We start from the raw sequence: 26,524 nt of genomic DNA on the forward strand, positions 1-26,524 counted from the left end.
CATGCGCTCTCTGCTTCTTTTCCTCTGCCTCTCCCTGGCCGGGACGAGGGGAGCTGGGGCGTCCGACCACTCCATGCCCTTCATGGTGTACCTGGACCTCAACCGTCAGGTGTGCCTCGAGTGGGGCTTTGATAAACTGGAAGGAGACATTACTTTCAAACTGACTGTCAACACCACGGGCTGGGTGGGCTTAGGCTTCAGTCCCAGCGGAATAATGAACGGGGCAGATATGGTCATAGGGGGAGTTGGACCCGGTGGAGTCTACTTCACAGTAAGTCATTATCTACATTTTGAGAATTTGGTAGTTGGTGTTATGTTTCCTCAACCCTTGCTTATTTGTTTTGCATGTTCCACAGCAAATGTGACACATCTACTGGCCATTTGTTTCCTTTTTTGTCAAGTAGGATCATCACGCCACGGGGAAAACCATGCCTTTGGAGGACACTCAGCAGAGCTACACTCTCCTGTCTCTGACTGAAAGTGAAGGACAAACCATCATGGAGTTTGAGAGGGACCTTCAGACGTGTGACGCCCAGGACTTCCACATCACCGTAAGAAGTGTTTTCTTAGTCACTGTTTGTAGACTCTACACTGGTTCAAATTAAAACTTTTGGCCTCTGATTAAGTTTTAATTATGTTGTGTTTTTCTTTTACAGTGTGAAAGCAAAATGATAAAAAAATCAAATGGATGAACAATTTACTCTTAGTAGGAACTGTACTTCCTCTCAGATAAAGGCCTCAATTAAACTTGGTTTGAAGTTACACATCATGGGGTTTACTTCTTTGTTGTGCTCATTCTCCACCTTTTGGGCTCTTTTAATCACATAACCTTTTGTGCTGTTGATCTAATTGTGCATGTTTGGCTCAGGTTTCTGATCTGAAACCATGTAAAACACCTTATAGGACCTCTTTTGTTTGGTTCACCTCAATGTTCCCTTCACGCTGGCTTCCATTGGACAGTTTCAGATATGAATACAACGGCTACAATAAGCCGCACCAGAGGCGTACAATATTCAGTTTACCAACACCTGACATACAATATGGTATTGGTAATAAAACCTAGTTGTGCATTGAGAGCTGTGATGTCAGGGGATGTTTTGAAATAGCTGGGGGGGGGGGGGGGGGGGGCACATACTATATTCTCCTCTGAATTAAGTACCATTATCACTTTAGCTGTGTCCCTGTTTTTCTTCAAAGTTGCTGTCTCTCTCCAACAGGATAAGCCCATTAAGCTGATCTATGCCTATGGAATGACAGATGAGGTCAAATACCACAGTAGCCGCAGAGGCACCATGGAGGTCAACCTTCTGAACTACATGGCCAGGACCTCCCAACCTATCTCCAGCTATATCAGCGCCACAGTGCGAAATGTGAGACACAAAAATATGAAGTGAAGATTTTTGTACTTTATAATATCTATAAGGAGAACTGCTATTTCATTACAGATAAATCCCATAAGGTGAGGAAAGAATGTGTTTGTTTATTGCAGATCACTGTCCCTGCCGTCCGAACCTACTACCACTGCAAAGTCATGAAACTTCTAAACATGCCTACAAAACATCACATATATCTTGTAAGTATCCTCTTTCTTCATACTTGACCGCTCTAACCAAAGTACTTTTAGTTTAAATCCCGCACCAAAGTATTCTAAGCCGTGGGATAGTTATAAAAGGAGCACTGCATTAAAAGCTGTACTATTTTGGGTTAATTTCCTATTATTCTTTAAACCCATCGCGCAACATCTCTCCTGCTCTCCCTCAGATTTCCCCAGTGATCGAGCACCCCGACCTTGTCCATCACATGCTACTGTACAGCTGTCCCTCCGCTGTGACCGAGCCGTACGACAACCGATGCTACAGCGGAGACAAAGGGGACATTTGCTTCGGGGTGGTGGCTGCTTGGGCAGTGGGAGGAGGGGTGAGGGAGAGTCACGTTTCCGTTATCTCTACTTTTATAGAATTTAGAAATTCAAAGATTCATTATATTGTATTTTGACGCCAGTGATGTGTTTGTGGCCTAATTTATCTCTGAAACCTCAGGTGTATGAGCTTCCAGCAGATGTGGGTATTCCTATTGGAGGTGAAGACATAGATAGATTCTACAGGCTGGAAATCCATTACAATAATATAAACCTTGAAGCAGGTAAACACTTATTTTCATACAATCAACACTAGTTAAATACAAAATATGGATAACTTGAACTTAAATGACATAGTATTATTTTATTTAATATTATTTTGTTTTTTTGACGGCTTAAAGGACTAGATTTATTCAATTTCATTATTTTCATTATTATGTGATTGGACACTAGATGAACAACCAGCTCTAACATTAATGTTTTAAAAATCCAATCTTGGTCCATTCAATCCATAAAAGTAGTGGCCGCACCCGCTTCTGACTCAGCACTTTGCTGTGTGTCTTCCCTATTCTCTCTTCCCATTTTGCGCTTGTACAGCCATTAAAGGCAAAATATCCAAAGATATCTAAACAAATATAAAAACTTATGAATAAATAACATAAATACTGTTACAGGAGATCGGTCACAGGTGATATTGCATCCCTAAAAAATACAACTTACAATCCTATGAAATAAAAAAAACAATCTATAAAATAGAATACAATTGATTAATCAATATGGAAAATATTGCAGCTGTAATTCTAGATCTTTAGAGATAATAAGTTCATAGCTTATTTCAAGTCCTGATCAAATTGGTCCTACACCTCCCAAGATGCAACCAGCAGCACGTTCCAATGTTCGGGCCTCCACATACCTGATGCTTGTGAGCAGCAATCCTGCAGTCTGTAATACACACAATTAACTCTTTTATGTTTATACTTTTTTAGGCCCAAACTAAATAACCACTTCACCCCATTTTCTAAATATGGACATAGCTCCCTTATGAACCTAAAGATCATTACATTGACTTCTTTGTGTCTGTACTGTATTTCTTCTTTTCTTTGTTCTGAAGTCTCAGCATCCCATAACCAAGATGCAACATTTTTAAACTCCTTTCTCTGTACAGGCAGGACAGACAACTCAGGACTCAGACTCTACTACACAGCCCAACTCCGGGAGCATGACATGGGCATCCTGTCCACGGGTGTGCTGCCTTTTGACCATATACAATACAGAATCCCTCCAAAGGTCGCTCAGTTCCACACCTATGGCGTGTGTAACACCTCTCTCTTCCCTCAGGTATGGATGGTACTTATTTCAATCGTCAGGCGTTGTCATTGAAGATAAATGAGGAAGATTTTCCTGATCGTCTTTATTTCCTGACACTAGTCGATGGATTCTGTGCCTGACCTTCAAGTGTTCGGTGTCCTGTTGCACACTCACTTGGCTGGGAGGAAAATCAGAGCTGTCCACTACAGGTAAGACAGAGGGAATTTACATCGGACAATATCAATTGTTCATGACTACAAAATAAGAAATTTGTTGTTATGGTAGTAAATCCAGTTTTGGACACTCTCTGTCCCTGTAGAAATGGAAAGCAGATCGACTCTTTGGCTGTCGATGAAAACTACAGCTTTGAGGTTCAGCAGATTGTCAATATTGGAAAAATCAAGACCATTAAGCCGGTATAGTCTCTTTTGCCTCTTTACCTATATATTAAGCCAATGTTTATTTAAAAAAATATAGTTTTTCATAATATATTAGTTGTTAGGGCTGTTAACACTTTTTAATATTCACAGTGCTGGATAATTAATAATTACTATAATTACTTGTCTCTGATTACAGAATGATGAGATTGCAGTGGAGTGCACCTACAGCACTCTGGATCGCACTAAAGTCACTGAGGTGGGTAAACACTGTCTAACTTATTAACTTCAAACAACAGAAAAATAATCACCAGTAACATGAACCCTTTAAATTAAACAAATGAGCCATTTTAACCTTTTCAGAACTAGGAATTTAAATGATAAAACTAATAAATGTAGGCACATCAACATGAATATCATCGATTGTGCTCTGCTCCCTGTCCTAACTATTGCAATATAATTTAAAGCTGGACTATTTCTGTTCGATAGATCAATAGAATACATGTGAAAATACTGTAAGAGACCTGTCCACATCCCCCTGACAGGGTATGTGATGGATGGATAGATAGATTCATTATTCATGATATAAGACATTTGTCTCCCTCAGATGGGGTTGTCCACCACCGATGAGATGTGCTTGGCCTTTCTATTCTACTACCCTGCAATCGAGATCACCTCGTGCACGAGCCACCCAATGACACAGGCTCTGACAAACACATCCTACGAGTGAGACCTGATGCCTTACATCACATGACAATTGTGCCAAGACTATATATTATATTTTAAAGCAGTTGTATGTTGATATGCTCTTTGCCAAGTAGCTTTGTTCTGTTTGCCGACAGGGTGACTGACAACACCATGCTAAGCCATGATGGGATAGTCGAGTACGAGAATGTGCTGAAGAGCCTCCCACAGATCCAGATACTCAGCGATGTTGACGTAAGTATATATAAGCTGTTTGACAGTGACTTCTCTTCCCCACATTCAATGTAATCAAAAGGAACAATATGCGGTCATTGTCACCTTTGTGTTGACTTGTAGAACATTTTCTTGACTGCTAATATATATTATTTATAACACACATATTTTTTATTTTATTTACACTTACACTTAACAAACATTTACTTTTGTCCTTCACACGTCCACCAAATTTAGTTTTGTTCAGCTTTGAGAGTTTTATGTATTTATCAAGTGATCACGGTGAAAGTCTTGATTCATCTTCCTCTAGGTGTATGTGGCATTTCGGTTAAAGCCGGCAAAACAAAATAGACTTGTTGGTGTTTCAGTCTTGTTTTCTGATGTACAGTAAAAGGCGATTTGTATATGATATATTCTTTTCCACAGCACAATTTCACGTACAACATAAATGGCTTCATCAGGGAAATGGAGAAGAATCCGACTTTCACTTGTTCAAATGCGTCAACTCGACTCTACACTTCCTGGATAATGAACCCAGGAGGAATCATGCTTCTGCTGCTCTGGACTGCAATCATGTAAAGTTTTTTTATGAGCAAGTGATCAAATCCATTGTAATCTTCATAAGGGAAAGCACTAATGATAAATTCTGTTTGACTAATAAAATGGAATTGGGTATATATATATCTACATAGATATATAGATATATATGTGTTTACTATTTTATACTTGTTTTGTATGACATTTGATCTGTTTTCTGTCTTTTTCATATTTTTTCTCTTTGAGGTTCACTTTAAATCAATGATCAGGTGTCATGTTATTCAGCAACCATTGATTATCGTACTGGGATTAACATTGCTATTTCACTCCAAACTCTGTTTTATAAAAGCATATATTAGTGGACCATATTTACCATAGAATGTCAAATAAAATGCCAATATATATATAAATATAAACATTTATTTTATGCATATATTATAACTATATCAATATGGACATGATATGGACAAAAAAAAGTGAGAACTGTGGCCCAACTTAATCTTTTATATATCTCATTTAGTCCATGTACATGCCACTGTTAGAATATGTGGCACTATCTCATATTATCACTGTTTGTGAAGTTAACTATGTCTATTATTTGTACTTCAATCACCTAATAAAGGATACCTATGAGATTTAAGAAGCTGGAGTCATCTCGATCGCAAAATAAAAGAGAACGAAAGTGAAATTTACAGCATGCAGTTCCTCCGACTCTCCTTTGGGGGGAGCTCAAGCTCGTTCGCCCGCCTGTCACTGTGCGGCTTGCTGTCAGAGAATGAATGTGAGCGGCTAGCAGGCTACTAGCTTTGGCGATGTGGTCACTCTCAGGATGATATCGCAGCGGGACAGAGGAGAACTCGCTCGGTTTTATACAGTCACGGACCCGAAGAAGCACCAGAAAGGTTACACGGTGTATCAAGTCACCGCTCGGGTAAGAACAGGGAGGATGGACAGTCCGACAGCTAGGCTAATGCCAGCTGCTGTTAGCTAGCTGGTGAGAGGCAAACACAGTGTTGTTAGCCTGGCAGTGGTAACTAGCTCTTGTGGGCACCGCTGTTAAAGCTCATTTATACTTTACATTTGGGCCCTTTCACGCCCATTGGGTTGTCAAGCTTCTAATTTAAATCATTAGCAACCCTGATGAGCTGTTTTTACCCAGAACTGGACAGTTAAAGAGCCTGAAGTCAAGATGCTGCTACATGTAGCCTCGCAGTAAACAACGGCCATTGTGGTCCCAGTGTTTACGAGAATAGGCTGGTTTGTGTTGTCATCATATTCCCGAGGCATGATTCCCATTGACATTCAAGCAGGAATGAGTGTTAAGTGGGATCGGGAGCCAGGCAGGAAGCTGAGATGGAGAAATGTCAAAGCCCGAGTTATCTTCATCACTAACATGTCAATGGCATTAACTATAACACAATATATTCTTCCGGAGTGAAGAGCCTCTGTGCTTTGACAATATTTCAAACAGAAAATACATTTGAAGCCTTCCAATTTCAAGTATAGTTTCCTATCCTCAGTGATAATAAGCAGAAACTCACAGATCCACTGTTGACATTGAGAAGTATGTCCTCTGATGATGAAAAGAATCATTCATACTTATCCTCCATTTAGCTTCATCTGCACATGCTCTGTTCAGTAAGTCAGGATAAGGACAGGCCGGGGCTTCTACATCTCCTGCTGCCTGGGCTCCTGTTTGTTATGAATGTCAGTGATGTCTCTCGTTCTAACTCTCAAGACTTCCGTCACTGGCTCCATAATGCACTCATTGTCACGCTCAGACTGGGTCCCGGCTCATACTTGTGATAGCACCACACTTGGTTGTGGCCCTTGCAGAAACATCAGCTTTCCCTCTGAGCTCTCCTCTTCCTCCTCCACACAGATTATTTCCAGGAGGAACCCAGAAGATGTTCAAGAGGTAAGACACCAAGCCTTTCTTTTTATATGGCGACTATGTGTGTGTGCAAAGCTTTTTTTATCTGCTTTTCTCATTTGCCGCCTTACACATGAGATTGTACAAAACAAGCTGTAATTTGTATGGCAGATTCATTCAATCCTCTTTTGTTCTCATTCAGTCATTGTGCTATCTTTGTTTTGTACCCAGATTAAACATTACACGAGGCCTGTCAAATTTATAAACTACAGTCTCATCAGCCAGACAATTTATAGGATTTGTCTTCAGACATCAGTTCTGAAATGGTTTAAAGAAACTCCTAGAATATTAGTTTTTCTCAAAAAATGCCGTATAAGATACTGCTCTCTTGCTTCTGAAACACCTAGGAATGCAGTCTGTCCTGGAACCAGTGCTAATGCAACCAGCATGATGTCAATTACTGCATGTGTGTCAGATGCTTAAAAACCACAGCTTACCTCCATTACTTAGGCTCCAGTTTGGGAGTGGTTTTCAAACCAGTTTGTCTCTCACCAGCAGCTCAGACAAGAATTAAGCTAACCAGATTTGTGTCTCAACATTCGGCCATTATGTTTTGCTTCATCTTACAGAGTAAATAATTACCTGATCCAGGTCTGTTACTGTTGTGACTCGTAGGTTTAGTTAGTTACCCTGGTTTATGTGTTCACATAACTGACATTAAAACCCATCCTAGTTTTAGGTTGTGCTGTTGTTTAAGTTCTAAAGTCAATTGATAATGAGATTACTTTTATAGACAAGCACAATATCGAGCTGCTCTGTCAAGCAGCGTTTGCTAAAGCACATTGAAATAATCCATTTGATTCCCATAACTTCCCTTGAGTCAGCATCTTCTCCTTTATCTTCATCCATCTCCCCACTCTCCCTCTTTCTGTAGATAACAGTGTGGAAGAGATACAGTGATTTCCGGAAGCTTCATCACAATCTCTGGCAGCTGCACAAGGATGTATGTAGCCAGTCAGAGCTGTTTCCTCCTTTTGCCAAGGCCAAGGTCTTTGGTAAGAAACTAACCTCCTTAATTTCCTTGTGTCAAACATCTGCCCTGATGTTTGTGTTGGACCTAGATGTGCAGAGACCTCCCCTGCTTGATTTGTATTGTCCTGCGAAACATTAACATTTGATAGTTATCTTAAAGCGGCAAATGAAAACTGTAATAGCGAAAGACTTTGCATTAATTCAGTTCAGTTTTTAAAATATAAATAAAAAAAGAAAACTGCAGTTCCAGCAATGAGCAAGAAAGAAAATCTCTTTTAACAGTGTCCTTGTATGATCATGTGCAGGTCGTTTTGATGACTCAGTGATTGAGGAACGAAGACAGTGCTCTGAGGATCTGCTACAATTCTCTGCTAATATCCCTGCTCTGTACAGCAGTCAGCACATCCAAGATTTCTTTAAGGTACAGTACACACACACACACACAGAAACACACACACACAAAGACAAACACATAATTTACTGAAAGACTGTGGACTACGATTTAAATATCTTTACAGGGAGGTGAGGTCCACGACGGCTCAGAGCTCATTGGACCAGCTGAGCCCTTTTCAGATTTCCGGGCAGATAGTTTATCAGACTGCAGCTCTGACGGTATGATCACAGACACTAACTCCTCCTCGTAATCAGTCTCTACTCTTAATTTACTGTTGCTGTAAATTCAAACTTACTCAGGGATGTATGGACATGTGTTTCAGTTCAAAGAGACTTCAGTGGTGCAGATGATTTGACTGTCACATCTGAGTATGGAGGTAGAGTGTGTTCTTTGAATCAGAATGACATAAAATATACTATTGTTTTTGGTTTGGCATATAAAGACTTTTTGTGTAGTGTTTATAGATGTCAGTACTGACCCTGGCATCCGTCCCTGCTCAGGCCCATCCATTGACAGTGACTTGACCTCCCTGGTTGTGGATACAGACTCTTTGGCTGAGCTGGATGATGGCATGGCCTCAGGCCGCACCTCCCCAAACCAGCCACAGGGGGGAGCTTCCCATATTAGCAGCAGCTGCAGTCCTCGCTTGCCCTCCCTGCATGACCACCGCTCCCCATCTCCTAGCCCAGTCCCTGCCTCCTCAGCCCCTAACCCCGAGGTCAGCTGGCCAGGCCGGACGCCTCTCTTTTCTGGCACTTTGAAGAAAGTCAGCGGTGGCAAACACAAGGACGTTAAGTCCGACTACCTAGAAAAAGCCAGCGAGCTCATCTGCGTGGCTATACAGAAGGAGAAAGAGCAGGACTACCAGGCAGCTTTTTCTTATTATCGCAGTGGAGTGGACCTGCTGCTGCAAGGAGTGCAAGGTCAGTTGGGTCAGGAACTAGAAACTGTTTCTGCAGTGGAGTCCACTAAAGAACCATTTAAGTCCAATAATTATAAATTATATATAGACTGGGACAAAACTTTTGAATATGACAGTTCATGTCACTGTAGACTTAAGTTTGATGATGAATTGAGTTACACTGACTTCCTGACTTAAGATATCCCCCACAGTCCACACCAGTGCCCTAGAGCATCCCGTCGAAACTAATCCAATGAAACACAAATTGCTGCAGCCTTCCAAGACCCTTATTATATCAAGTGATAATCAATAATGTTTTTCAGCTGGATTGGTAGGCCCTGTGTTTACATAGGCTGTGATTCTGTCAGCGTCTCCCTAATTATGAGGCAGACAGTTTACTAATATAAGTAATTCAGTTAATTCAATAATTCAATAATTCAAGTTTTTTATTTCATCCCTATTGTAGGTGAGCCCAGTCCCACACGACGAGAGGCAGTGAAGAAGAAGACTGCGGAGTACCTGATGCGTGCAGAACAGATATCAAGTCAATATCTGAGAAGCAACATGGGTCAAGGGTCAACACAAACAGTAGTGAGTGGGATGAAAATGTGAAATTATGGCTGTTAAAATATGTTAATCATTAATAATGTTTTTTATATTTATGTCAGCATCTTACCTGATCCCATCATCAAGGTGATAATCTGTTGCCCCTGCTGTGCCGCCTCACACCCTTTAACCACAGACATGTTTCTCTGTTTTTCAAGGCTTTGGGGGCACAGTGCTGCCCTTCCAGCAGCAGAGCAGGCCAGCAGAGTCCATCTGATGAGCTGAGAGCATACAGGGTGTTGGGGGTCATAGATAAGGTCAGTTTATATAATCAATCAATCATATTTGATTTGTAGAGCCCATATTCACATATCACAATTTGTCTCATAGATCTGAACAAGGTGTGAGATACTCTGTTCTTAACCCTCAAGGAGAGTGAGGAAAGTCTACCAAAAAAAACTGTAACGGACAGAAGTACAATAGATTCCACTTGTAGCTAAACACATCAACAAATATCAATATTTACTTTACTGTCTACGTTTTCTTCAAAACTGTTGACATCTGGCATGATATCTTTTTGCACATATATTAATAATTCGCTTGGGCTCAAATAGTTGTCACACTTTATTAGGTGCAAGTCTAAAAACAGGATTTTTATTTTGAAGTTACAATCATAATCTGTTAATCCTTTTTTCTAGCATGTGGATAAATCAACGTTAGTACTGCTTTTACTTTGCCTGATGTAATGTCAGAGTTTTCTCCTTGAATATCAAAGGTTTTAAGGTGAAATGGAAAAAAATAGCACAACAATATTTCGATTTAGCTTCAGCAGACACTCATTTATGTAACAATTTGTGCAAGCCCAGATTAATGTGGATGGTATCCATCCCCAAATTTCTCCTCCCCGTGTCCTTTCCTTCTTCGACCATCTCTTTAATCTGAGGCAATAAAACCTAATAGATTTACTGGATGGAGTAGTAAGGGCTGAGTGTGTGTATGTTTAGCATCAGTTATGACTACCACAAGGTCAGCTTGGGTTGCCGGTCCCCTCAACCAGCTGCCGGTGAAGCAACTTCACCACTCAGCCATGAAATGACTTGGCAAGCAGCTCAGAGAGAAGCACACAGTATTGAGTCAATGATGCTCATCCTGCATACATACACACACAAAAACCCTAAGGAAAATGTTGAAACAACATGTGTTACTCTACAGAGACGCACTTGAAATCCACAATATTTCCGAAACAAGTCAAGCACAAAAATAAACACCGTAAGTGAAACGAAGCAATACAGAAATGGCAGCTCGCTTTCCTTTGCTCTTTCTCCTCCTCCTCCTTCCTCCTTTCACTTTTAATGGGGACAGGGGGGACAGATGGAGAGAGCTCCTCACCCCGGTGCCCCCCCCTGCCCCTCCACTCCACCTCCCCCTTCCCTGATGTTTGTGTCTTAATTATATTAGCGCCCTGGCTAGCAGCGCCACTCTGTTTACTCACAGCTCCATTCATATCCATTTAGCCCGCACCTGTTTGGTCCCAGCCAGGGTCACATGGAGGGAACGCACCCACCAAAACATACGCATGCACGACGCCGTGCACAAACACACAGCAGGTCACGCACATATGCTCAAGCTCTCCCTCGAGACGACGAGGGAGCAGGAGAGCAATGGAGATGTCAGAGGGAAGAGGAGGGCGGGAGGCAGGAGGAAATAAAGACATTAGGAAGAAAGGAGAGACAGAGGGAGAGAAACGAAAGGAAAGTGAGATGAAATGGTGGGAGCCTCTTTTTCCATTTTAATGTGGGTGCAGATGGGAGAGACGTTCCGAGAATGTAGCAACGGCACTGCCAGATATTACAATGTCTGCAATGATGCATTGCACGGACCTGTGGTGAAATATTGTTCAAAGAACACATGTGGTCCAGCATTTTAAAACATTAGGAGCAGGGTAAATATGTTTGCAACTCATATGAACTATGAACAGTAGTTTGGCTGGTGACTTGCTCATATGTTTTTTTGGTGTCATTTAAAACATGCATCTAAAGATTATTTTCCATAATATTTTTGTATTACGCTCACCTTGAGGCTATGATTTGTCTGCATTTATTTGTTAGTTAGTAAGATTATGCCAAAACAACTTAAACCTAAAAAATGTATTTAGGGGACTGATATTTATGGGAGTGTGGAATATCGTGCAGATTAGATTTTCTGTCAACTTATCAATTAATGATTGATTTGGCTGTATGTTATTGATGAAAATGTGTCTATTCTATGACCTTTACACTGATTCATGACATAGTTCCCTCTTTATTGTTATCACACACAGATTTTCTGGTATAATTCAGGGACCTACATTTATCTTTCAGTGACCCTCATGTGTGCCCTGACCCAGTCGTTGAAAATCACTGCTGGAGGACTCAACCAATACACAATCTTAGACTGTGCGCGTCTGTTCAAACATGTCATTTAATGGCACTCTTCCATCACAGGTTCTTCTGGTCATGGACAAGAGAACAGAAGAGACTTTCATCCTGAAAGTAAGTGTAGTGTGTATGTGTATGTGTGTGTTTGTGTGTCCCTCATCCTGGTCTTCCCAACTGTAAGTGTAACTGAAGTGTGCCAGAAGCCCCCGTGTGTGACCGCTGTAATTGATTCTAATGGGCCTGTCCCTGTCAGCTCCTCTGCTCTCAGGTGTGAGACGTGTGCCAGATGCCAACGCACAGCGCAGGCACAGATGACTACACACACATGCGCGCACACACACATACCTACACACACTTGCAGCCAATGTGAACTTTACGTGTAGCGCTGATGGATTTATGTGGCTCTTTTAAAGTCACGCGCTGTATGTGGCTTGATGAATCCAGTGACTTTGGGGCATAGCTGGCACTTTGTTAATGGGAGCTTTCTCCTTTGCCACACTCTCAAAAAAACGCTCTAAACACTCACCACCCTCTCCCCCCTCCTGTCTTGTCTTCTCCTTTTTTGTGCCTACTTTGATTTGAATTGCTCACCTCCTTCCCTCCTCCACTATTTCTTGTTGCAGGGTCTGAGGAAGAGCAGCGATTGCGGGCGGACTAAGAGGACCATCATGCCTCACTCTGTTCCCCACATGGTACAGCTGAAGAAGTTTGTCGTCTCTGAAAACACAGTTTTCCTTCTGCTGCAGTATGCCGAGGGTACGACTTCCACACATCTCACGCTCATCCGTTTCATCTTCCCCTCTCATCTTCTGTCTTGTGTCCCCTCCTTCACCTGATCCCTCTCTCACTCTCTCGTCTCCCACCCCTCTCTCTGCCCTTGTTCCAGACAGATGTTTGATAGAGATGGGTGTGTGTCACAGGTCATTATTCTGAATACCAGGTGGCCCCATGCTTCATTAGCTATGCCAACACCTGGGCCTCCTTACATCCCACTCACTCTAGGATGTGTGTAGGTTGCGTGTGTGCGGGTGAGTGCATACGGTGTGATGCGGCCATATTTTTTAATGCCCTGTAACCTTTTCAATCTGGTGAACTCCATAACCACCCTGCACTAATATTAGTGCACTATATTGAATATAATATGGGGCTGTAAAACATGATCTAATAAAGCCGATCAAATCCCACAAAAGGCAGTTTCCCCATTGTTGAGTCCCGGCTCTGTTATTCACAGAATCCAGGGTCGCTCCTTATGCTTCTATAGTATGTTGTTAGCCGCTGACAGGTTGAATGAGGATAGACAGGCAGAGGGAGGGAGGCAGTGACCTGAGTGACATTGGACAAAACAACATATGGATGGTTTTACTTTCTAAGCCATCGAGCTGCCCCGCTATCATTATCATCACTGTGAACTCACTATCCATTCTCATCACACACAACAGATGCTGGCTTCCAATTGCTCACACTACAGCTGTGTGTGTGTGTGTGTGTGTGTGTGTGTGTGTGTGTGTGTGTGTGTGTGTGTGTGTGTGTGTGTGTGTGTGTGTGTGTGTGTGTGTGTGTGTGTGTGTGTGTGTGTGTGTGTGTGTGTGTGTGTGTGTGTGTGTGTGTGTGTGTGTGTGTGTGTGTGTGTGTGACAGACACAAGTTCAACAATACCCTGACAATGTAAAACATACACTAGCCCAAATCCTATTAAACCAAAGTGGTTTCAGTCAGAATTGTTTTCATTTACCTTTGTAGAAAACAAAAAATGAAATTTTTCAACAAATTGTCCCTTTAGTGCAGCTGCGTTGGACCTTTCATATTATCTTAAGAACAATACAAATTACATAGGAGAAAGTCCGTTTTAAAAATCGTAAGGCTCTAAAGTGGCCCCTGTATCTTTTTCCAAATTCCTGTGTCATAATTTTTTATTTTTTTCTGCATTATATTTGTTGATGTTTCTAACATGTGACGGACACAAAACTGAAACAGGAAAAATACAAATATCTCAGAATAAAAAAGTGGTGCCTTACATGTAGATGTCAGCTTTTGGAGAACAAGCTGACGTTGCTGAGTTTCTGAAATCAATCAGAAAGTTCATTCCGTGAAAAGGACAAAATGATCTAGAAATGCTTTTGGTCTATTTTCTCATTCCTCCTCAAAACATCAGCTTTATCTGCAGCCTGCTTTTCTGTCTCTAACGTCCCTGTTTCTTTCATCTTCAGGTGGAAAACTGTGGTCGCACATTGAAAAGTACCTAAGCACTTCAAGCCCGGAGGAGAGCTTTGACATTGCTTTCATTCAGAAGAGCCACACAACAGCGGTGCATACCCCACAACCTGCTGTACCACAGCCGGATACAGACTCAGCCAGTTCAGGTTCAGGGCCCGTCGCTGGTTCTGTTTCTGTCTCAGAGCTGAAGAAAGAGGGAGGAAACATCCTCGCGCCTCTTAAAAGACTTCTTCCCACCAGGCTTATCAAACAAACGGGGGCCCAGTCAGACTCTGGAGCCAACTCCGAGGAAGAGTGCACCAACAGTTATTTGACTCTTTGCAATGAGTATGAACAAGACAAAGTAGAACCAGATGCACTTGAGGAGGAAGAGGCGAGGAGTGAACAGGAAATGCTGTCACTGGAAGTTCCCGTTGGGACGACCACCACTTCCTCACATAGCCGATCGCTGATGAGCAACGACAGCCTCTCGTCACCTCTCAGCTCTCAGGAACTTGGCTTCTTCACCGAGTCATCCGACAAAAGTGGCCACACCCACGACAATGAGCAAGACCACAGCGAGGGACAGGACCACGGGGAAGTGTTTAGTCCATTACCCTCTCCTGCGGTGCCCCTGTCCCTGGATCAGTCCAAGCACACGCCAATGGAGTTTTTCCGTATTGACAGCAAAGACAGTGCAAGCGAGGTGACATGTCTCGACTTTGGAGAGCAGCGCCCCCCTAATAAGCAGGTCCCGCTTTTGTCTACATCCGACCTGGGCTCGGACATCCCCGAAGATCTACCAGAGCTGGCTCAGGAGGTCAAGGGCCACAGCTCGGAGCTTTGGTCGTTAGATTGCAGTGATAAAGGCTCCAATGAGTCAGTGCCAGTCATCTCATTTAAAGAGGCGTTAGTGGCAGACGAGGGTCACCCACCAGATCTGCTGGTCAACCTCCCTGCAATGAGTGGGACCGTAGACACGTCACAGGAGGAGCTGGAGACCTCAGGAGTGTGTCTGGGCCTCGAGGCCACAGCTTCTCCTCAGAAGTGCATCCAGCCAGATGTTTTACAGCTTCACAGCCAGCCGGAGGAGGAGGAGGAGCAGACACTGGAGCAGGAGCTGTCATCTCTGTGTACAGCCTCTGCAGCCTGCGACACCAGTGTTGCCTCCTCCTCTCCCCTCAACTCATTGTGGGACGACTACAGCCTGGCATTTGGCATCGAGGCCTCTGACAAAATGGTTTTTGATGAAAGTCAAAATAATGACCTTCCTCTCGACACAGACATTTCAGGAGCTGACTCAAGTAGTGAAAAACCAGAAGCCAGTACGAGAATAAACACAGACCACAGTGCAGCCTCTATCCCAGACGCGTATGGGACAGAGGCCTGTGCTGTGGTCGACGGTTTATTACATCTTGATGGTGAATTATCAGGAATGGTTAGCAATAAAAGTGTCATCGAGTTTGATAAAGAAGTATCGCGGCTGTTCGCAAAGCTGGACGAGCTGTCGCTGGCTGCATCCCAAGCTCGTATACCGGAGGAGTTTGTCCAACGCTGGGCTGTAGAGATGGTGACAGCTCTGGATTCACTGCACCAAGAAGGTATCATCTGTCGAGACCTGAACCCCAACAACATCCTGCTCGACCACCAAGGTTCGCCATTAACATGCTCTGTGTAATGTGTGTAAATCCCACTAGCTTCAAATCCCTCTGAAGCTGCTGTATGATATTGAAGGCAGATTTTTATTTTCTCAAGCAATAGCCAAATGCCTCTTGGAGATTTGAAGCCAGGGTGTGTGCGCGTTCCTTCCTTAAAGCCTGTAGTACCTGACTGAGGGACTGTGGCTCTCGCAGAAAGGGAAGTGTTGTTTTACCAGCAGGTCACAGATTCCCACTCAACTTCCTCCTTTGTCGTCCTACAATCATGTCTCTCCACCTCGTTATCAACAAGCGTCTAATTAGCTGAGTGGCTGTTTTCGTCTCCCTGGTGGTAATTATTGTTCTAAAGGGCCCATCAACGGCATAGTGTGGTGCATCAGTCTGGCTAGCCCAGGCTAATGGCCACGGCTACCTAATGACACCATTAGTTCTAATGATAGCGTTAACGGGTTGCCGCTAAACAGAAGTAATCGCCGTGGCTGTGTGCTTGAAAAGCTCGCAGAGAGATTTAGAGAGGCAGAAAGGAGCAGAGGAAGGAACGCTGCAAAGGTGAATAAACAGTCAGAAAGAGTAGAAGGTCGGAGTGACACTTGACTGCGTGAGGTTGACAAGAAGCAGAACGTTGGATGAATGTTTCACACAGCTGAAACCTTTCTTTCTCCTCTGTGCAGGTCACGTTCAGATCACCTACTTCTGTAGCTGGAGTGATGTGGAGGAGTCCTGTGACAAAGACGCCATTGCCAATATGTACTGTGCCCCAGGTGAGCTGCACATCAACATCATAATACACGTTTGTTTGTTTTACCCAGGATTGCCAAGGTTTATGTGAGGTTCATTCTATGCAGGCATGCTGGTCCATAAGCAGGCCACTCTCCCATGGTCACAAAACTCACATTCATAGCCAGATAGGAATCAACTTTGCAAGTGTACATACATAACTCAAAGAGAAAGAGACAAGTTATTGCTGTGATTTATTTTGGGGGGCTAATAGAAGGAGAAATCTATATGCACAGGTGCTCTTGCATTCTGTTCTATTTTTTAATGAAGTTAAGGACACCTTATATTAACAGTACATAAGGTTTGAGGTATTGTTTTAGATTTGTATTAACCGTCAATCATTGTGTAATCAATGGAAAATGTAGTTTTCTTTTACTCATTTTCTTTTACTGGTTTTGAGGAAGATGATTTGTCTTGTAGTACATGTGTTTTCCTGTAGAGTGTGCTGTTGTGCAGCACACTGTGGCATGTTGGCATGTTGTTTAAAAGCTGCTTAAAACAAACTGCTGCTAGACTACAGCGCCATGTCGCTGCTCAGCACTTCTGTGTGTGTGTGTGTGTGTGTGTGTGTGTGTGTGTGGCGGGTGTTTGTGTGTGTGTGTGGCGGGTGTTTGTGTGTGTACGGGTGCATGTGTGCATGTGCGTTTGACATCTACGGGTGGATAACTTTCCGATATGCCGCTGCTTTAAGCATATGGCTTCTCACTTGGGCTGTTGGGTAGATTATATGCAGTCTGCTTAATTACACCTTTCTTAAATATGCAGGATGGATAACTGTTCGCTGAAAACACTGGACGCACTCAGAGACGTACACAATGACCCTGACACTCATTCACTCTCCCACGCACTTATATTAAGCTATTCATCCTCTCTCTCTCAAGCCAGGAAGGTCACTTCAGATTTAAATCCTCCTTGTGTCCAGAATGTACAGTGTGACACTGTTGTAATAAATCTGAAAGCAACGATCTAATATCCAAAGTGTGTATTTCTAGTCCCTTAGCAACGGCTTGTTTAAAAGCCTACTAATGGAAATAGAAGCACACGCAGGCATATGTTCCACTGGTCAGCTGTGGATGACCTAACAGGAATGAGAGATGTAGGTATAATGTAGCTTCCACAATTAAGAGTGGAGCCACTGAAGTTAGTTTTGTATTAATTTAATCCTGATAATTGTATCCAGTCAGAGTTTTTGACCCAAGTTGTGGGGTTTTTATGTTTGTTGGTAACCTGGAATTTTCATGTTTTCAAAAAAATGTGTGGTGAATTAAAATACACAAACCCACTTGACTTTTTAGTGTAAAGCATTGTTGCAATGTAGTAGCATTCATCACATCATCTCTAGATAACTTTTATCCCCGCCAAGGAGATTAGGTTTTCCACCTTGTCATGTTTAGGAGGATAATGCAAAAACTACTCGCCTGATCTCCGCCAAATTTGGTGGAAGGATGGGGACTGGAAAAAAACTAATAGACATTTAGCGCTTGTACAGATTTAGAGGTGATCCAGTTTTTTTAAAAACTGTTTAATGATGAATGAGACATTCAGGTTTCACTCCACTTCATTTGTAATATTGTTCGTCTTTTGCAGGTTCTAACTCTACTAGGTGTCATTCTAGTTCACAAGTCTTATCAAAAGTTTATCAAATACATCTGATGTAAGATATGAAATTAAATTAAATTTTCCTAACTATTCTAAAGAAAATTATTTCACATTGGTTAATCGACCAGTTAACTCGCACAGTTAGTTTCAGTCCCGTTTGATGGACATCGTGTCTAAGGAATGAAAAGATTGATTGGAGAAAGTAAATGGAAAAGAAACTGAGTGTGTTATAAACGATCGTCTGCACTGTATTTGAGTGATGCTGCTTTCAGGTCACACAAGCCTTGATATAAATAGATTGATGGAAGAATATTTTTTATAGCAAAAAAATAAATATGTTGGAGATTAAAGAGACTAGTTAGTTCACTAGATCTGAGCTGTTAGTTAGACGGCTGTTGCTGTCATGAGGATCGATGGATGTATTTCATACCAGCAGCCAGCAGGGGGTGTTTTATCCTGTTATTAAATGAGCGGACCACTTCAACATCTACGGACTCATCCAACTCAAACACTGGACATGTTCTCTGTTATTCTTGTGCCTCTTACGGTCACTTATTTTACTTGCTTATATTAATCCCACCCCAGAAAGCTCTACATCAGGTACACACATTAATGTGTAGATGTTTGTGCTTGTGAACTTCTACACACTAACATGGAGGTTAGCGAGTGTGTCTCTCTTCTGCCCTTGTTATATATTGCTGTTTATCCAGACAGGGTCAGCTCTAGTGATGGCTTCATTCCTGATGACAGATTTATGACTGTTTGCCAGAAAGCTAGCAGGGGGCCTGCTGTGACCGTGTGTGTGCGTGTGCGTGCGTGTGCGTGTGTGTGTGTGTGTGTGTGTGTGTGTGTGTGTGTGTGTGTGTGTGTGTGTGTGTGTGTGTGTGTGTGTGTGTGTGTGTGTGTGTGTGTGTGTGTGTGTGTGTGTGTGTGTGTGTGTGTGTGTCTGTGTGTGTGTCTGTGTGTCTGTGTGTGTCTGTGTGTGTCTGTGTAAGGAGGAGGGAAACATGTTTTTAAAACGCACACATTCACACCCAAAAAAACACAGGAGTGGACTCGGAAAACACAGCAGCAGGGCGTTAATCTGTTTATTCTGCACCATTCTGCTTATTTACAGTGTCGCCATTTCGTCATCACTGATAAACATCAGATGGCTACTTTTCTGTTCTCTAATAAGAAAAATAAACAAGCTGTTGAGTGACGGTGTGAAGCGGCTCACGTTTCAGCAGAAATGGTAATTGTTAATTGTTCTGTAAACAGGGAAGCAAGGACAAAACCGATTGTCTTCAGTGTCTAAGAAAAGGGAAATTCAGTATTCTTCCCCATCTGAGGTAACAAGTCTGTTAGTAGGGCCACAAATATTCTTACTGTTTGTTTTAAAAGAAATGTCCTCCTACCTGTTCAACAACAACATGATCTACTGGAAGATAAAGTTCAGTTCCCCTTTTTAACACCGAGCCGTCATCTCATTGTTTTGAAAAGATTTTCAGGGAAGAACGTGTACCGTGAAAGTACTTCTCCTTTATTATTTGAATTGTCTGTTCTAACAGTGGAGATGACCCATTTTTTTACTGTATTAGATTTGAATATGTAACTCGAATGGCTATATCGGTTTTTCAACAGCTCAGAAGACATACACTCACAGTCTTGGAACATCGCACACCGATCCCTCCTTACTTCCTACCTGCGCACACTCCACTTCCTCTTTCAACAATGACTGTCGGTTAGGCTTTTAGGGAAGTCGGCCTGAGAGGAGAAGAGAGAAAGTTCCTTATGGCCCCCAGGAGGGAGGAGATGGAGTGTGATTAAGATACATAGCAGGAGGGAACTTCACTGTTAAGGGGAAAGGGAAGAAGAGGCCACAAGGTGAACTCACAGTATTGTTTCACCGATGCGTCTGAACTTCTTCCGAATCCTTCTGCTTTCTTCTGAAACATGTGATTCACTTCAGAGTTTTTTTAATGTGCGGGCCAGGAAAGAAAGTGTCAAGTTACTGGCAGTATGGTCAAATTTGGAAAGGTACACTTCACACAGAGCATTGTTACAGTTACTTTGAATGACCCATGGCCTGTGGATGCAGTTAATTCTCCCTTCCCATCCTCTTTCTCTCTGTCTCCCTTTCTCCCTGCCTCGCTCTGACAGAGCGGTAAGTGTAGCCAGCTCCACTGTACTCTCCCTGCAGCTCCTTCGACATTAATCCATTGTGATGACATCGACCTTGCTCTGAGACGCGTGTGTGTGTGTGTGTGTCCAGTATTTCCCCTCCAGCTCATAACCACGCAGGTATCACTAGTCCGTTCAATGACGATCTTCTCTCCTTGGCTGTCAAAACAGTGGTCCTGGGGAGCCCTGAAGACTGGTTGCTCAGTTGGTTGTGTGCATGTGTGTGTGTTTATGTGTGTGGACAAAACGTGCAAGTCGTATCATAACCCTCTCTAACCTTGGCTGCAAGAGAGCCACACAGGCCTCCGGAGTTTCCCGGCAGCCTCCAGGAGATGAGGGGCTCTTTGTCTCCGCAGCTGAGGAGCCTGGTCTCTGGGCACACACACTGCTGTGACCCCTGGGTCCTGGCCCTCTGGGTGACCAGGCGCCCTCCCCCTGGAGAGAGCAGAGCAGAGGGGAGCTGAGTGGCACAAGAGGCCATCTGGTACCCAGTGGAGCTCACACATACTCCGATTCACTTGCTGACACATACACTTGTCACGTCAGCAAACTGGTATCATCACGCTGGGTGTCTTAAATACACATTGTGAATCCCAACAGCCCAGTCACTCCCATCGAGCTGGCGTTCCACCCAAATCTCACAGAATGTTCTCATGAATGTCGGTTTTTGTGAACTGACAGGAAATTAATTCACAGCTCATTAAGATAATTGACTCATTCAAGTAAATTTTCACACAAAGATACCAAGCATTTAAAAGCCCCATGAAATGGAAATTGCAGTTTTAATCCTGTGTCCCTGGGATAATTGTTTGTGTATCTATTTTCATTTGCCAAATATATGTCAAAAAACAATATCATGGCTAAGTCGGTCTGTTCTGCTCCTGGAAAACGGTTTCAACAGTCTCATGACTCATTCTGCACTGAGGGCCGTTTGCTAATTATGCCTCTAATTATAATTCTTTCTCAAATTTTTAAATGTGTCAGACTTGTTGGTTGAGAAAAGTCTTCTATTGGCTGCTGTCAAATCACAATCTACTCTTAAACATGACGATTTGTTGCTTCACTTATGTTGTTACTTTGAACTGAGCCTCTCTGGACTTTTGCAGTTTACATCAAAGGATGTCACTCTTATTGTTTTCATTATAACAACTAGTCTGTCAGAGCACAAATACAATGGCTGCACGACTGTTCCTGGTCTCTCTCCCCCTCCTCCCCCGATATCTCTCTCCCTTCTCTCCCCTCTTTTCCACCCACCTTTCCTCTCTTGCCCATTTCCTCCGCTCGACCCAACTGGCCGAGGCTGATGAGGGACTTTTTCTCTCCACAGACGCCAAAGTTACGTTTCTCTATAATTTTTAAGGTCTCGACCTTTTATGTAAAGAGATTTCAGATTATGTTTATTATGATTTGGCGATGTACAATTAAAATGGAATTGAATGAACAAAACAAATTAAACGACCTTGGGTTGTAGAAAATTGTGATTTACTAACGTCCCACTATTCCTTGACAATATACAGACAAAACATGAATTATTAAATGGAGAAAATAATCAGCAGATGAATCAATGAAGGAAATAACTGATAGTTGCAGCCCTCGTCTGGTTAGACTATCATCGGTCTGGTATAGATTCATTTTCAGCTGAAGAAAATAAAAATAAAAAGAACTGTAACAAATTGATCTAGTATTAGTTTTCGTGTTCCTGCATTACATTTATTTGTGTGTGTGTGTGGTAGTGCGTGTGTGTGTGCGTGTTATATGCATGTGTGTTAGAGGTCAGGTCATGCAGATGGTGTGAAGTTGCAGCACAGACGGTTTCCTCAATTTAACTGCTTTTTTATTATGCAAATAACCCTTTTATGAGACACACACTCGTGTGAGTGTGTGTGTGTGAGAGTGACTGTGTCTGTGTCTTTGTGCTCATTTCCAATCGATTGTGTATGTTCAATGAAATATTTTCTAATCCAAGATGTCATTCTGAAAGTGTTTAGTGTTGATGGTTTAAAAGAAAATCAAGTGGACTTAATTGTACATGTTTGATTCTTTTCTCATTTTACATCACAAGTGAATTCTTTTTTCCCCATCTTCCTCCTCATCACATGAGCTGTTTCCCTGTTTTTTATTTATTGATTAATTCTCTCTCTTCCTCTTTCTTCTGTTCTCGGTTCAGAGGTGGGAGGTATCAGTGAGGAAACGGCAGCGTGTGATTGGTGGAGTTTGGGCGCCATCCTGTTTGAGCTCCTGACGGGCATGGTGAGTCAGAAAGTATTACAAAAAACGTTATCTTTGTTACTAAGGTGTTGGGGGATGTCTGTAGGTGTCTTGGCTTTCAACTCTCTCACACTCTTTATGGTCTTGCCAAGTTGTGTGCGATTCTGTGCGCGTGTCTGTTTGTGTTTGAGTAGGTGGAGTTTGTTGTTTTGGTGCATTTGTGTTTGTGTGTGCGAGGTGCGTCTTGGCTGCCTTCTCTTACTCTGGTTCTCGGGGAGTGCCAGGGGTGTCCGTGTGACTTTCTCCCCCAGCCTGAGCTCCATCTGCTGGGCCAGGGGGTCAGCTCTCCCCGGGCCTCTGTGCTGGCTCCTGTAGCAGCGCTGGGCTCGGAGCGTGCCGACCTCGCGGTGGTCGTGAAAGGTGAAGACAGGGGCAGCTCTCAAGGTGCCGCCGCACGGCTGTCTGAGGGACCGTCTTCCAAGACGGGCTCTGGAGGACACGGAGAATCTTGTTTTGCGAGACAACAGATACAGACTTAGCTGTTAGACATGTACACAAACACATGCACATGCTAATTATAACTTGCTGTTACCTTGAAGGACACACACACACCGACACACACCCACACCCACACACACAGTTGCAGACCCAGTGCAGGTGCAGTGTATCCCTTCCATTTTTTATCGTCTATTAAATTTGAATAAATTCTAACTGATTGCCAGTGGGCATATTTTCATTTCAGCCATCAGTGGTTCCCATCAATTGCCCAAACAAGAGTCGGGGTGTTAGGTTTGTGTTAAATACACACCCAGACCTACCTGGAAAAAAAGCCAAACCTCCGTCACACAGATGTCTCCTTTGATGATTATGTCTGTGTACGGCCCTGGCAAGGAAACACACACGCAGGCACACATAGTGTCTCTTGATCCTTGCAGGATAAGATCTTGCCTGGGGCAGTCTTGACTGCAGCTAGGAACCCAGCCAAAACTCCTGCAGCACATATCGGGAGAGGGGGAGAGAGAAAGAGGAAGAGAGGGAGAGCAGGCCGACCTAACTGATGGAGAGTACACACAGGGTCCACCAACACAAACACACAAACAGTTGACGCACACGTTCTGATCTAGTGTTTTCAATGTGCAGGTGTATATGCTTTTTAAAAGTTGTGCTGCTGCATTAAACAGGGATTATTGTCAATTATTATACAATAGAAGTGTGTTCTGTGTTTAGAAAAGAACTTACAGGTCCCCGGATCCCTCTTACTCACTTCTGACAGTTTGACTTTATTATTTTCCTGTGAGTGCAACAGTTTCTTAACTGAATTAACAGTTTGATGTGGTTATTAGAGAAAACGCTTTTACACTAAGTTTTCTGTGTACTAACGAAGAACAAACGAGCCACATTTTCCCATGTAGTTCTTCCTATGACGCTGTCTGGTACACAGCAGTTCTAAGAAAGAGCAACAGCAGTGAAATCATGCCCCTTTGTTGTAGTTAGTGTGATCAGTGTTGTTTCAGTTGCTCTGGCTCTTTGGTCTCCTCCTATTTGTCCAGTCAGAGTGTTCTCACGTTGACCTATAGGCTCCGCAGGTGTCATTGTGTCCGTCCCCTCAGCTCCCAGTGTGTCAGGTTTTCTTTGTTTTAAATTGATGGTTATCTACCTCTCTTCTCTCCACCCCCTCTGCACACAGTCTCTGCTGCGGTGCCATCCAGCAGGAATCAGTCGCCACACGGCTCTCAGCATCCCTGAGTCTGTTTCAAAGGAGGCCAGATCTCTGCTCGAGCAGGTGAGGGTCTGCGGTGCTGTGGGAATTCTCCTGTATGAAAATAAATAAAAATGGTTCACTTAGGTAAAATAATACTCCCCATGGACATCTAAAATATACAGGATTTATCGTTGATTGATTGTGTGCTTTTTATCAGGTTTCTAAAAATAAATCCTTAAACAGCAATAACATTTCCTTGTAGTACTGGACGTTTTGACAATACACTATTCAAAGTGTCACAAAGTTTTTCGTACTGAAATTCATATATTTGTGTCTGTGTGTCTGTTTCGGTGTCTTTCCTCCTGTGCAGCTGCTCCAGTACAACCCAATGGAGAGACTGGGGGCAGGAGCGGGAGGCGTGGACGATATTAAATCCCACCCTTTCTTTGCCAGAGTACACTGGTCCAAGTAGACGCTAGTTATTGTGTGACTGCGGTAAAAGCTGAGCTGCATGCTGGGAAACGCGGTCCCAATTGAACGCTTTTTGAGACTGGAAACACAAGTAGATATACAGTAAATTATGCATCTCTGCACACGTCCCATTTTGTTCTTTCCCCATTTACCTGTCTGATTCTTTTTTTATCTTTTTTAATAGAATTGGCGAAGCATCAGTATTATCTTCCCTTGCACACTGCTTATTTCTTAGGGTTTAACACTCAAACAACGTGTGTGGTGCAATAATTTTCACAGAAAGTGTGTGAGAGTTGATCGACTGCAGCGTTGTTGTTCCTTGTGCCGAAGCCAAAATAACAACTAAAAGTGAGAGGTGCCATTTTGTCCTTCTCACTGCATTTATTTAACACGGTTTGTTAATTATGTTTCAAACTGACGCAGTTCACTTTTCTTAAAGACTCATGTGCAATAAACTCCATTTGTCGCCACCTATAAACTCCATTTGTCGCCACCTATAACACTTAAGTCATTACTCATGAAGCCCACTAAAATGTAATTGTGCTGGGCTGAGCTTCTGCTTCGATGACGGGGTTGTGCTGTTGCTCTGATCTACAAACGGATATCTAATTTCTTACATGTTTAGTTTTTTATGACCAACCCCCTTTTTACTGACAACCAGCCCAAGAACAATAAGACACTATGCAAAGGCGAATGAACAAAATCTACTGAGGCAAGAGACAGATTTAGATTCTGATTGAATATTAGTGAGAATAGATTTGAGTTATTTGATAGATTTTTGCTAGAAAAGGTTTAAAGTTATTGTAGATCAGACTGTATGTAAAGATGGACGACCCGGCTCCACTATCCAGGAATTAAACTGAAATATCTTTGATAGCTGCGCTGCCATCTTGGACATTTGGAGCTTGGGCAGTAATGATTGGGAGATAGAGCCACAATAGTGGAGGAGGCGGGTTTAACCGACTAGGTGGTGATCGAGATGCTTTGGCTTCACTTTTTTGGAGCAATCATGTCGTCCGTCTTTATTTATAGTCCACAGCGAGTTGTTCATTCTGGAAATGAAGAATAATAATGAGAGAGCAGACTTAAACCATATTTGACAGTGGTTTAACACATTCTTTTATGAAGTGAAAACGTTTTTGTGCACGTAAGAATATGATTTAAGTAATGTATTTAATACTAGGAAGAAAAACAAATCCATCGGTCAACAAGTAATGTGTGTTCTGTAAATATACCTTTTAAATGATGTGCTGAGTGAAAGATTAACACGTTTGGTCAAAGCCTAGATTATCTTGTCAATCACACACGGTCTGATCAATCACATCCTTGTGTATTTGACTGTGTGTTTTGTGTTTTAAAGCAGCACTTCCTCTAACCTGCCACGAATTGATTTTATAAACCTGTAATAACTGAAGATGAGACGAATGCATTTCTCTTAACCACACTCAGATAATCACTCCTGTTTCCGCCACAGTGTAAAAATGTTTCCTAACAGTTACCAGAAATAACAAGATCCATTTCCCACTAATTAACCTTTTTATCAGACACAAACTTCGCAGTGAGATGAGATTGATGTTTTTTCCTATTGAATGC

At 42.6% G+C, this 26,524-nt stretch overlaps 2 protein-coding genes across 2 annotated transcripts; both read left to right on the forward strand.

The window, feature by feature from the left end:
* On the forward strand, positions 1-5,599 carry moxd1l (monooxygenase, DBH-like 1, like). Its single transcript, XM_062411622.1, has 13 exons — positions 1-271; positions 405-551; positions 1,218-1,370; positions 1,490-1,573; positions 1,762-1,917; positions 2,040-2,142; positions 3,024-3,196; positions 3,287-3,375; positions 3,486-3,582; positions 3,743-3,802; positions 4,151-4,269; positions 4,386-4,482; positions 4,888-5,599. Exons 1-13 carry the CDS (start codon positions 2-4, stop codon positions 5,038-5,040), a joined length of 1,701 nt encoding a protein of 566 aa, XP_062267606.1. The 5' UTR covers position 1; the 3' UTR covers positions 5,041-5,599.
* A 165-nt stretch (positions 5,600-5,764) lies between these two features.
* On the forward strand, positions 5,765-25,402 carry rps6kc1 (ribosomal protein S6 kinase polypeptide 1). The gene is made up of 16 exons (XM_062411696.1): positions 5,765-5,929; positions 6,881-6,916; positions 7,806-7,926; positions 8,209-8,324; positions 8,422-8,515; positions 8,620-8,673; positions 8,798-9,220; positions 9,665-9,789; positions 9,963-10,061; positions 12,228-12,275; positions 12,785-12,917; positions 14,368-16,005; positions 16,683-16,772; positions 22,718-22,800; positions 24,446-24,541; positions 24,831-25,402. The coding sequence occupies exons 1-16, from the start codon at positions 5,828-5,830 to the stop codon at positions 24,930-24,932; spliced, it is 3,360 nt and encodes a 1,119-aa protein (XP_062267680.1). The 5' UTR covers positions 5,765-5,827; the 3' UTR covers positions 24,933-25,402.
* Positions 25,403-26,524: the final 1,122 nt, after the last annotated feature.

This window comes from Platichthys flesus, chromosome 18 (genome assembly GCF_949316205.1).
Source record: "Platichthys flesus chromosome 18, fPlaFle2.1, whole genome shotgun sequence".
NCBI lineage: Eukaryota > Metazoa > Chordata > Actinopteri > Pleuronectiformes > Pleuronectidae > Platichthys > Platichthys flesus.